The following is a 13392-nucleotide window of genomic DNA, read 5'->3' as shown; positions in this document are numbered from 1 at the left end:
GACGTCCTTCCTGATAGCTGGACTGTCAGAATGGACTGGTGTGTTTGTATAGTCTCACTCTTTCCAGACTGTGTGTGTGTATGTGTGTGTGTATAAGTGTGTGAGTGAGTATTCCCCTCCACAGTTTTGGCTTTCGTTCCAGACCACCAGTACCACTCCCCTCTCCAGCTTGAGAAATACCAACACACACAGGACAGTCCCACCTCTTAAAGGCGCACACGCACACACACTCACACTCACAAATGCACACATACCCATCTGAAAGGAGACTATATACTTCTACTGCTATTAAAAATCACACAAAGGATTAAATAACTACAGAATAGACCCCAGAATAGCATTAGCACTGCTGCGTAAGGTCACCCAGAGAACACACATACTGATTAAATATATATCTTGAATGCACTGTAAGTATCTTTGGATAAAGGCATCTGTCAAATGCATAATATTAATGTATGTAAATGCATAATTTAAAGGGCACCTATTATGGTCTTTTTACAAGATGTAATATAAGTCTGAGGTGTGCCCAGAATGCATCTGTGAAGATTCAGCTCAAAATATCCCACAGATCATTTATTACAGCATGTCCAAAATGCCCCTATTTTGTTGGGAGCAAAAACGTTGTACGTTTTAATGTCTGTACCTTTAAATGCAAATGAGCTACAGCGCCTCACTTCCATTCAAACAGACAGTAAGTGCTTTCAGTTCAAATAGATCTGGGTAATACAGTCTGAGACAATATTATCTAGTGGACAGAGTACAACTCGCTGAGGGTGGAAACTATGGTAATGCAGGAGTTTAAGTGGGCGGGGCTTTATCAATGTGACCTCACAGTCTAATGAGAATGCTTTGGTTTAATGGGAATGAAAACCAAGGAATGGGTGGATTTTTTTCATAGTAGGGTGGTTGTGTTCATACACTGCCAACACACATTATGTCCGCGAGTTGTTAAATCTGAACTTTGATGAATTTTCGTGCTGTGTTGACCAATCAGGAGATTGCTCTAGTAGTGATGTGACGCGAATTTCTGCATTAATGTCTCGAATGACTAGAATTTCACGTGTGGCTTTCACGCACGAACTCAAAATGTTCAAGCGTCCAACTACGCGTGAATAGCGCGTTTTTGCCGCCTCTAGTGCTCTGGTGAGCTCCCAGTAGGGTGGGCCACGGATGCCCAGCCATTGCTATGCAGCATTGGTGGCCGGTGACTTCTTTTTTTGAGGGTGCTCGATGCGAAGTTCATCACAACATGTATGTAGCCTGTCATGTGTGTGGTTCATTATTTCACAATATGTGTTTTGCGCGTCGAGTGATCCTATGTGCATCATGCGTCTTGTCAAAATAAGTCCCTGCTGCAGACACGTCTAAAGGTTTTATGATAAAAGACAGAAACGCTCGCGTTTGCCAGATACTCACATAATCTCATGCGTAATCAGAGTTTATTGTTAAGGGAGTGTCTTGCGTGTATTTTGTGAACATGAGCGTCTCTTTTATCATAAACGGTTTTGACACGTGTGCAGCAGGCACTTATTTTGACAAAACACGTGATGTACATGGTTCACATGACGCAACAAACACATATTTTGAAAACACGAGCAACACACGACACTCCGAACAAATATTTTAAATTGGTTCATCGCAACATGTATGTAGCCTGTCATGTGTGTGGTTCATTATTTCAAAATATGTGTTTTGCGCGTCAAGTGATCCTATGTGCATCATGTGTCTTGTCAAAATAAGTCCCTGCCGCAGACACGTCTAAAGGTTTTATGATAAAAGACAGAAACGCTCGCGTTTGCCAGATACGCGCATAATCTCATGCGTAATCAGAGTTTATTGTTAAGGGAGTGTCTTGCGTGTATTTTGTGAACGTGAGCGTCTCTTTTATCATAAACGGTTTTGACACGTGTGCAGCAGGCACTTATTTTGATAAAACACGTGATGTACATGGTTCACATGACGCAACAAACACATATTTTGAAAACACGAGCAACACACGACACTCCGAACAAATATTTTAAATTGGTGCCCCTCGGATGAGCAGTCACAAGCTGCCACTGCTATGCAGTTGGGTGTGTTAGCATGTTGCTATCTGGTTGCCAAGAACTTACTTGAGACATCATCAAATCAATAGTCGTTAATATGTTGACAAAGTGTAACTTCATAGAGATGCAGTCAATAGCAGTACATTATATACAATGGCTCCCTGATAGCAAACCACTTATAGAATACAGCCTTGTGACAGACACATTTTCTGAATTAGCAACTGAAATATACAGTAGAAAAATGTCAAAAACTTCTCAAATTAAAATATATTTCTCCATAAATCTCTAAAATCATGCAAAAATATAATAAGGGTTTTATAAAAAACCCTGCAAATCCCACGTCTATTATATGTGCTCTTTATAGTGAAACAAATATGTGTTTGGAGAAAGCGATAGTGATAGTCAGAATAAAGGGCTAAGCGTCTGAGAAAAGAGAGAGAGAGAGAGACACACAGAGAGAGAGAGCAAGAAAGTAAGGGAAAAAACTCTTTAAAGCAGGTCCACTGTATCTCAGGAGGAAATGGAGCAGCTCTGTCCTGAGAGGATGATGGGTCAAAGAACTCAACTTTTCTCACTTATAAAAGCAATTACATTTTAAAGCATGAAGTGGGTGAGATCTGATGTCTCCCTCTCAGTGTTCCCTCTGATAAATGAGTCAAGCTGGCAGCAGCTACATCTTAAAAACAGTCCAAAACCCCCAAGGGTCTCTAGGGGGCAAACCCCTCCCACTGCAAAAAAAATCCCCTAAACCAGATGTGCCCTTCATTAGGAGCATTCCCAAGGTGACCACAATACATCAACCCACCAACTCTTTCAAATATCTTGATAAAGCCTGTCAGTTTCTGACATTTTTATTGTAACTGAGCTCTTTCTCAAACTACTGCAAATATTTTTGCTTTAGTGGCCATAAATGTCGAAATAAACACGGTTGATTTTGCAGGGAGCTGCTTCTGGGAAAAATGCATCATTCCTGCTTGAAAGAAACTCTTCTGCTGTCTTTCATAAAATCTTCTGCGGTAATTTAGTTGTGCATGAGATGTGCGCTCTGAACACCTTTGCCAAATAGAAAATGAAGTAAATGATTTATTTGCTGGAATTGAGGGAACTGGTTTTAATTTAGAAAAAGCCAAAAATGTGCACAATTCTGCAAATTTTGATTTAGCAAAGCAGCTGAAACATGCAAAAAATGAGCTGGTTCTTTACTTGCAAAGTGTTTGCTTAATAGCCCCCCAATAAGGACAACCACAAGTGACATTCTGGTCCCTAAATACAGTACGACTCGGATCTATTGTATTTTTTTACTCATTTTATAGTCCACACAACAAACACAGCACAAAACTGAAGATAGAAGCAAAGATGTACTCCTCACCTGGACCCCTGTACAACAGGGGTGGGGAACTCTGGTCCTGGAGGGCCACTGTCCTGCAGAGTTTTGTTCCAACCCTAATTAAACACACCTGAAAAATCAAATTAAAGTCTTCAGGATCACTTGGAAATTAAATTCAGGTGTGTTTGATTATGGTTGGAACTAAACTCTGCAGGACAGTGGCCCTCCAGGACCCAGGGTTCCCCACTCCTGCTGTACAAGCATGAAGTGTGACATGCAAACCACAACTCTCACAGTTGGACTGAACTAGTGACACCATGTGGTATCAATGAGAACTTTTAACAGAAATCACTTAAATATTTAAAGAGCACCTATTTCATTGCTAAAAAACAATGTTATTTTGTGTATTTGGTATAATACAATGTGTTTGCATGGTTTATGGTTCAAAAACACATTATTGTACACATACTGTACATTTTTGTAGCTCCAGATTTCACTCTCTTCCTGAAACGCATGGATTTTATACAAAACTCATCTATTTGAAAAGCGCTGTGTCCCTGATTGGCCAGCTAATCTAACTCTGAAGTAAACTGTCACCTACAATCTGTGTGTTGGTTGTAGTCCAAGAAAAGAAATTTACGTTGGAGACGACAACTCGCATCAGTGTTTACTTTGGGGTATGTACCTTTCGCATATCGTTAACATGAACTAATGCACACTTACAAACCAAAAGAAATTTAAAATCGTGATTCGGACCATAGGTGCTCTTTAACATAAGAACCACTCAAAATGTACAAAACTAAAAATATCAGACAAATTTGCCATTGTTAACTCTTTCGCCGCCATTGACGAGATATCTCGTCAATCAAGAGAAAACGCTTCCCTGCCAATGACGAGTATTTCCGGCTTTCCGCAATACCGCTTTTCTCCACCAGATGCCGCCTTTCCGCAACTTTTTAATCCCGGAAGTGTTGCCCTATGGCAAGCAGCTGCATGTCCATGTCTGTTTTAAAGATCGCTCTGAATGGGATCTCTATGAAAAGTCAGTCACAAAAATGGAATTATCTCTGATTTTTGCTCAAAATGTGGTGTTTCTGCAGAAACCTACCCATATTCAAAAGCTGATTACAAAAGAACCACTGAAGGTAGGATGACACGGGGTTTTTTTTGTTTGAAAGCAGAGAGTCTGTTCTTTCATTTGGCATATTGTATGTAAGGGATAATCCACGGCCAGCCATGCATTAAAGGGTTTTAATGCACGACGTAGAGGCAAAGAACCACCCGACGCGTAGCGGAGGGTGGTTGCCTCTGCGAAGTGCATTAAAACCCTTTAATGCATGGCTAGCCGTGGATTATCCCGCTTATACCTTTGTTATTTGCCAAGTTAAAGCTGTAATTAATGTTTACAGTGTAATTTTAACCGACGGGTAAAAAATGACGGTCATCTTCTTAAGTTAAGGCTCGCACTCCGTCCGCTTTAAATAAAGTAGTGCCATTGTATTGCATTTATTTAAATGAATTATCATATTTATTTAAATTCATTAAATAATTTATGAATGACAGCCAACACTGACAGTGACAAGGCAATCTTTATTTGAACTAATAATTTATTTAAATGAATTATGTAAAGTGTGAAATAAAACCGACGTCTCTAACCACGATTACTATATAAGGACACATTACATTTATTGAAATGGATTAAATTAAATGAAAACAAAAATCAAACAGTTGGAAATCTCTCTCTCGCTCTCTCTGCAAGTGTAACTGTGTTACTATGGTTACCAATGTTTATAGTAGTGGATTAATTTCTAACTTTGATCAAACTGACTGGAACTACCTGTGCGTTAAACGGTTTTAATGCACACCTTCCAGCCAATCAGAATCGAGTATTTAAACAGACCATGGTATAAGTTTATATATTTAAAGAAGAAAATTTTCTGGAAGGCATTAAACTTTTGTGAAAATCATGAAAAACGCTGGCGCTGTGGCAACTTTTTTTAAAACGCTGGCAGCGAAAGAATTAATACTGAGGATTTATATTAATACACCATAATTGCAGAAAAACCACTGACTTTCAAATAAAATCTATCTGCACGTTAAGAAAACTTATATCAGTAAATAATTCACTGGAATTTTAGGTCTGAGAGCAAGTTGAATAAGAATCTGTATGCTATTTATAGTTAATCATGAATAATTGATTAATTATGATATGTTCTTTAAAGGTTACAGATTCTTCCACAAATGTTCTGGAGTTAATATTAAAAACATTTTATGATGCAAATGTAAAAATACTGCATACACCTTATATAATAAAGATCTTTTGACACATTTTCACACGATGGGATTTGAATTTTTAGCATTCTTTAAAATAAAAGGTTGCTGGTTTGTAACTAATCATCATGATTTGACTGGTAACAATTAAACGTAAGTTTTGGACATCTCCTAAATGTTTTCTAGTTATGGCAGGTATCAGAAAAGATAAAGTTATGTGCTTGGAAAGCTGTATTTTAACATCATAATGGTATTAAAAATATCAAATCTATATATGATAAGATCTTTGTGTCATTGTCTCATTTATGCATTTAACAGATATTTCAGTAAAATGTACATTGCCAATTATTACTGCCACGCTCTATCATCTAAGCTACATGAAAGACATTCTTTTGTTGCATCACAAACATTATATTGTAATATTATTTTGTTTTATAAATCAGCTCTTACGTTAAATTCTTTTGTTTGGTAGCTATAACTCACTGTCACCCTGCCAGGTCAGTCTCAGAAGGTTTTTTATGCTTGCCTAACCGTGAAGCTCATCATAAAATCATCTTTCTCTGGTGTCTACAAAAGGAACATTTCAGACATTCTGGATCATTGTGCACGGTTAACAGCAGCAGGAGGCTCCCACGTGTGAAACCTAGGTCAAGTAACAAGATGGCAGGTGAGAAAACTTCTTATATTTAATTAGACTCATTTTCACCTCACCACAGGATGGCAGTGAAGTACAGATAAAACTATCCTCACAACATCCTGTGCTAATCCAGTAAGCGGGAACAGACTGAAATCCTTATTGATATGGATAAATAATATGTTCCTGTAGCTCAACGTGTAAAGCAAGCAACTAGCAAGCCAAAGATAACTATCAGTTTTTGGTGGATAAAACTGTAAACCCCATATTTGCATCCATATTTCTGCAATAAATGTATCTCATCTGTACAGTCCATCTGAATAAACATAGTGGACTATACAAATCTGCTTGTTTGGGGCAGAATCATCTTTAAATATGCAGGATGCAGACCAGAGGAACTATTGCAGGAGGTGAAAAAAGCACTGCAGTCCTCCAACCACACCCTTGGAAGCTTCTCTGTGTGTTTTGTCTGCTATGCACTCACACACAAAATAACTGCTGAGTCAAACCTATTGCAGCATGTAGTCACAAAGAGGTCCAAAACTACATGTTTGCATACATTTTGAAATGCTTTTCATGCAGCATTAGACATAAATGTGCATATAAAACCAAAAAAGAAAACCCACAATGCCTATAGTGTTGTTCAGTTTTCTTAACACTCCGGAGCCCTAAGTCAATAATCTCATGAAGAGGTTTGCTCGATCTTTCTGTCACAATTTACTCACACACTGCTAGTTAACACAAATAAAAAAAAACGTTGAAAACAAACATGAGGCAACCGAAGCAAGTCCGCTTTAAAAGGAACTACAATACCACATCAAATAGACACCTGCCAGGCAGGTATTACCTGCACTCCTTCGCACAGTGACCCTATGCATCCTTCAGCCACACAGAACAAAGTATGTGTGATAATTTGAATCAAATAACAAACATTACGTGTAGTATCTGTTTATAATACAAATGTACTGTATGCTACTAATAAGCAGGGACAGTTCATGGATTCATTAGGCCCCTGAAGGAAAACGTCTTCATATCTAAATATTTGTACAATTGAAAAATGAAAAAAATAACATGGAGATGGAGAAATTGTGCTTTATTCGCAGAGGGGCCGGGGACCACTGTGTGCACCCTAATGTTTAGTTACTGGTAGGCCCTAGCCATGTGATTTTACCTGCAATACGGATGACCGCTCTCTCGGCAGGGTCCAGGACGTCACTGGATGCAGATTTGGAGCGTTTGACGCGTTGGTGTTTGGGGAGGTTCCATGGCAAGGTGTCTCCAGGAGAATGTGAGGAACTCAGGTCACTTGCGGTCTCCTCCGATGCAGACCGCTCCAGCATCCGTCGACGACCCCCTGACATGACCTGCAAAGGAAACAGGTGAGTTTAAGAGATGGTATTGGAAAACAACGTAGGAACAGACAGCTGATGTTTCTCCGGACACTGAGGCTTCTACAATTCAGAGTTTTAAATCCAGTAGGTCACTTCGGAGCAAAACCAACAAACAAATGCTGACTGTTTAAGGTCACTAGCAAACACTTCCAACTCTTCTCTCAGTAGTACAAAAGAGAAGATATCAGTCATGAATTGCATTTGGATGTGTATTTGGATGTGTACTGGATGTATCATTCTCCCTTGTAAAAGGAATGAATGGGGCTAGGCTAAATGCTAACACATTCACAACACGCTGTACAGTGCACGCATTGAAAAAAAATAGGTATTTATTAATTCGTCTAGGTTGAGGTAATAACATAGTTTGATATGGCAAAAGGGTAGACTATTCCTTTAAGTCAATGTGAAGACGCGTTGATGCGCGTCTGGCGGTCTCGCGGTGCGAATGAGCTGGAAATGCGGTATGACTCGAAGCCACGATTACCACAAACATCGCTCTGGTGCCTATTTTTAAGACATTTGACAGGTTAGGTGTGCGGTTTACAGAAAAAGAATCAACACATATGGAACATTTCTCAACCAATTACAATAAAGCATTCAACAGGCCCGTGGTCTAATTGAAAATAATGCAAACCCGCGATGCATTAACACCTTGGGTGTGCATTATTTTTGAATAATTAAACAGCCTGTCATCAATTATTCCTTACTTCATTTATGCCACAAATCATTAGGATATTATGTAAAGATCATGCTCCATGAAGATGTTTTATAAATTTCCAAACAGTAAATATTTCAAAACAGTTGCTAAGGACTTAATTTGGACAATTTTAAAGGCGATTTTCTCAATATTTTAAGTATTGCACCCTCAGATTCCAGATTTTTCAATTAAAAATGGTCCTATCCTAACAAACCATACATCAATGTAAAGCCTATATTTATTCAACGTTCAGATTTAAAAAATCACCCTTATGACTGGTTTTGTAGTCCAGGTTCACATATATATTTTACAATACATTTTAATCCAACACATTACTTAAAGTTCTGTTTCTTGAGTTCCTCCTTTCTTAAAAATGCTGGGGTTTCACTCAGCATTGGGTCAAAAAAGGACAAACTCAGCCATTGGGTTAAATTAACTCAGAAAATAGATTAAATTACGACCTAATTGGATTAAAAATAACCCAACATTTAGGCTACTAGAGTATATGCCACACACAGTAGTGGTCAAAAGTGATAAATTAATGACTAAATATAAAATGTTTCTAAGCAGTATTTCCTAGAAAGGAATTAACTATGAGACGACATCATGATGATTGATTAGGCTAACGTTTAAAGTTATCAAGACAACATGAAGGCGTTTATAAAAAAAAGTATTTCGCCGCCCTAAATCAAGAAAATCAACGGCATCTTCTTAATATTTACGAAAAGACATCAATAAAATGCAGGGTTGTGATTTAGTAAGGTAAACTGGGTCACCTTCTATGAATTTAATTGAGCAAAATCTCCTCGCTATGCTAACACACAGTCGGCTTCTCACAGCACCTGCCGTTGTTTATGTTCCTCGTGCGTTCTTGGCGCGTTGCAGCCGCGCGTGCGGTAATATTCTCGTCATCATTACGCAGCAGAATCAACGATGCGGCAAACTCACAGAATCCTTTCAACAACTCCAAATCATTACTGCCATTCATTCACCATGATGACCAAATGAGTCTATGAACACCTTATTCCAGCTGTTCGCCATCCATTCTCATCTGTCACCACCCCAGCGATAGGTAAGCCCCGCTATATAACTGTCCGATAAACCGAACATCGTCCCGCCTGTTAATAACCCACCTTTAGTGCAAATGCACTCAAAGATGCTTGAGATACTGCAAGATGGAGAAATCTTTCCGCAAGGTAACTTACCGGGGAGAAATCCGACACCGGTCCGCACTACTTATGAATATCAACCGATGACAGCGCTGAATATGGTGGTGTGATGCGGTTTGTCGTGGTGATGATGCAGAAAACAGAGGATGGAGATGATCACCGGAGGAGAGGAGAAAGGTGATCTGGTGTAATGTTACGAGCAGTGTAACTCACTTCCACACAATAGGAATGGATGTCACTGGATGTTTTGCACAATGAAACGATAGATTTGATCTATGATGTGGGGGAGAGTTTATTGCCTTTCCAGTGAACAAATGTCCCTCTGTTTTACAAACTGTACAGTTGTCATGAAAAGTAATGCCACACAACAGTAAGTTTTGATCCCATTGTGAAACATGCACGATCTGGTCAGTTGTGGCTGATTTTAGTTATCTAGGGCTGCAACACTGTGGTTTGATAGTTGATAAAACAGTTGAATATTTCTTCATCAGTCTGAAACAAAGCCAAGTTTATGAGAAAAGCATATTATTACATCACATATATCTTGCTCGCTTATACCACCGTGCAAAGGGGAAGTTAAATTGCTTAACTAATCGATAACCAACTCACTCAAAAAAATGATTCAAGCCCTTCTTAGAAATGAAACATTAAAATTGTGTTCAATTAATTTAAAATACCTCATTAAGAGCAATAAGTATATATTTATTTATTTAATTAGTCTAACACAAAATGAATATGTACTATAATTTATTGATTTCTTTTTAATTGCGTTAACACAATTAGTTTAGGTTCTGGAAAAAGAATTTCCCAGCATGCTTTGCATGCAACTGCTTTTGGAGAGTCATTTTTTAAATTAAGTTTTATTTTATGCATTTTTAGATAAAGAGAAAGACTTAAGCGTTTAATGTCCATTTATCTTATTGATTTAGAAGCGTTTGTGTTATATTTTTTTCAAATTGTTTGGTTACCATCGTGCAGAAGAGTGGCGCTTGTGGTTACGTTGTGGATGTGACGTATTTCTGTCAATGAGCACTAAATGTGTTAATCCCTGTATGGAGATCAATCTCTTCTCACATGCTCATCCAAAGTATCGTATGTTATTATTATTAGCATGCTAACATGTGCTTATGCTAATTAGTATGATATAAAAACGTTTTATATAAAATAACAGAATTGAGTTATTCAAATTACACAACATTGAGTTATTCAAACTATGCTAAATTGAGTTATTCAGATTACACTTAATTGAGTTGAGGCAACTAATTGAGTATTGCTATTTAGTTTAAATTGAGTTGGACTAACTCAATATATTTTTATTGTGTAAAGCAGTTTTTTATGAGTTAGGGGTACACATTCATATTGGATGGAAATCCTGCCCACAATTTTGAGTTAATCCAATAATTTTTTTTTTTTTAAGTGTGGTGTCATGATCAATAACAGTGTCATTGATCAGTTTATTAGTAGTTGTTGCAATCTATGAGAAATTGATTCTCGGTCCAAAAATATCTTGTTTACACTATTAAAAATAAAGGTTCCTAAAGGCTCTGGTTCTGAAAAGAACCTTGCTATAAAAATGCTGGGGTGTTTTCAACCCAATGTGGGGTTAAAAAAGGACAAACTGATTTAACCTGTTCTTGATTCAACCCAATTTTTGGGGAACCAAAAATGGTTCTTCTATGGCATTGCTACAAAGAAGCTTTCACTGCACCTTTCTCATTGCATTTTTAACAGTGTATGCCAAACTACGTGTGTTTATCAGTGCATCATAATTTATATTCAAATCATAAATAAATGTTGTATTTTAAATTTAATATGCATCAGTATCAAAGGTATAGAATTAGCAAAGTTGGTTTCACTGACTTCACATTTTACAACCAAAAACGTTACAGGTCTCAGGCAACAACTTACATAACAGGCGCTTTCATACTGCTCAATGGCTTGTTTAAAAAGGGATAGCTGTTGCTGTTGGCATTGGCTGCTTGAGGGAGGGGTTGCTATTTTATCCACAGCACCAATCTCAGTGCCAGCTTCAGCCTATTGTGCACATTGCCCACTAAATTAACCCTCTAGTGCACTTCATTACGGGTGTTACCAGATATTTTATGATGCTTAAGGGTGTTAGGTGGCCAAGATGAAGTATTTAGTGTACTAAACAGTATAGTAAAACTGTTTCTGACCTTTTCTGAAATAAAGGTAAAAAAGGTGTCACTGGGACGGTGCACTTTAAAACAGGAATGGGGAACCCTGGGTCCTGGAGGGCCACTGTCCTGCAGAGTTTAGTTTCAACAGTAATCAAACAAATCTGCATTTAATTTCCAAGTAATCCTGAAGACTTTGATTTGATTTTTCAAGTGTGTTTAATTAGGGTTGGAACTAAACTCTGCAGGACAGTGGCCCTCCAGGAGCAGGACCCCACCCCACCTCTGCTTTAAGAGGTCTTAATATGTACCAAATACCTTTAAGGTATACTAATATGCATCTTTTAGGTACAAAGGTGTACTTTTTGAAATGCAGCATACAGGTTAAGGTGTGTTATTAGTTTTGAGCCGTTTTGTTAACTGGGAATAACAAACTAGCAAATGTCACAACTGGCCAATCAGAATCGGGCATTCTAACGAGTCGTGTAATAAGAGTAAATATAAAGTATACAGTAAATAAGATCACAAATTTTGTAATTGCACAGTCAAAAAAGTTCTGTTACTGTTTACCAATTCAAAAAGGAATTTTCCTGTTGATGACTCCATTTATCCCTTTAACCCTTTGAACTCACCTGCCAAGACGATTCTGACATCACGGTGCCCGGTGCAATGGTGACTTTCAGGTGCCGTCTATTCCTCTTCTTCAGTGTGGAGGGCTTTGCTTCTTTTTCTTCTTTCTTCTCATTCTTCAATTCCTCCTTCTTTCCCTCCTCTTCCTCTGTCTTTTTCCCTTGTTTGTCCTTTTCCTTCTTCCTCTGTTTCTCTTTAGACAAAGGGGTCGCCAGTTTGATCATACCAACAATCCCTTCATTCAACAGAGCTGCAGAGACGCACTTGTCCTTCGGCTTTTTCTTCCGCTGAAAAAGCAGTGAAATCAGCTTATTCATTTCTTATTCAATGCAAACAAACCCACAACAAAAAAATAGCTTTGCGAAGTAATACAGGTTAGGTGGATCCAAATGATCACGTAAAGCAGTGAAAATGCCACAAAGAGCGTTTATCAGTGAGTTCGGTCTATTCTGCTATTCTTGCTGCCCACTTCATAGATCACACAATGGAGTCCTTATTAGTCAGCCTATGACTGATTGAAACTGTCAGGTGCACAATAAAGAGCCAATTTCTATCACTCAACTCAAAAACTTTAGCATGATATTGATGTTATTACAGTAGCCAGAATAAATAATATGGGCAACTTTATTGGGACCATCTGCTGGTCGAATTGTTTAAACAAATCTAATTCACAAACATTACGTGCCTTTTCTCTCAGGCTGTGTGATGCCACTTAAATCTGTTCTGCATCAACAGGAGAGCAACAGCCTTTGTCTCATAACAGCAAACTGAGACAAAGTCTATCCATTCATCCATACAGAGCTATCACAGGCCATCACTGTACTGCAGTCTATCAAACCACAGACACAAGCCTGCAGTGAGAATTCACCACAGACTCAATCATCTATAACTAATAATGTCTTATAATGTACTCAGGAATAGCTCAAGATGAAATTTCTGTTTTGTATTGCTGTAAAATATCCCCTGAGCTGCAGCTGTATCATCTACCAGCATATTAAAGTGCCATCAATGCTGGGAAAGCACTACTTTGCAATAAAATGGGCCTAAAACGAATCACTAAAATGAAAGCACATAGCTGAAAATGGCCCAT

General features: G+C 38.2%; 1 protein-coding gene across 1 annotated transcript in view; it reads right to left on the bottom strand.

The window, feature by feature from the left end:
- LOC135773587 (uncharacterized) overlaps positions 1-13392 on the bottom strand; it is a 142218-nt gene that overhangs the window by 125771 nt on the left and 3055 nt on the right. Inside the window, exons 3-4 of the mRNA XM_065283256.2 lie at positions 12305-12589; positions 7449-7641 (exon numbers count right to left, since the gene is read on the bottom strand). Coding sequence (XP_065139328.1) covers positions 7449-7641; positions 12305-12589 — 478 coding nt within the window. The remainder of the gene's footprint in view (positions 1-7448; positions 7642-12304; positions 12590-13392) is intronic.

Source organism: Paramisgurnus dabryanus, chromosome 19 (assembly GCF_030506205.2).
Source record: "Paramisgurnus dabryanus chromosome 19, PD_genome_1.1, whole genome shotgun sequence".
Taxonomy (NCBI): domain Eukaryota; kingdom Metazoa; phylum Chordata; class Actinopteri; order Cypriniformes; family Cobitidae; genus Paramisgurnus; species Paramisgurnus dabryanus.
The sequence above is the reverse complement of the archived record's forward strand: the minus strand, read 5'-3'. Positions and strand labels throughout refer to the sequence as shown.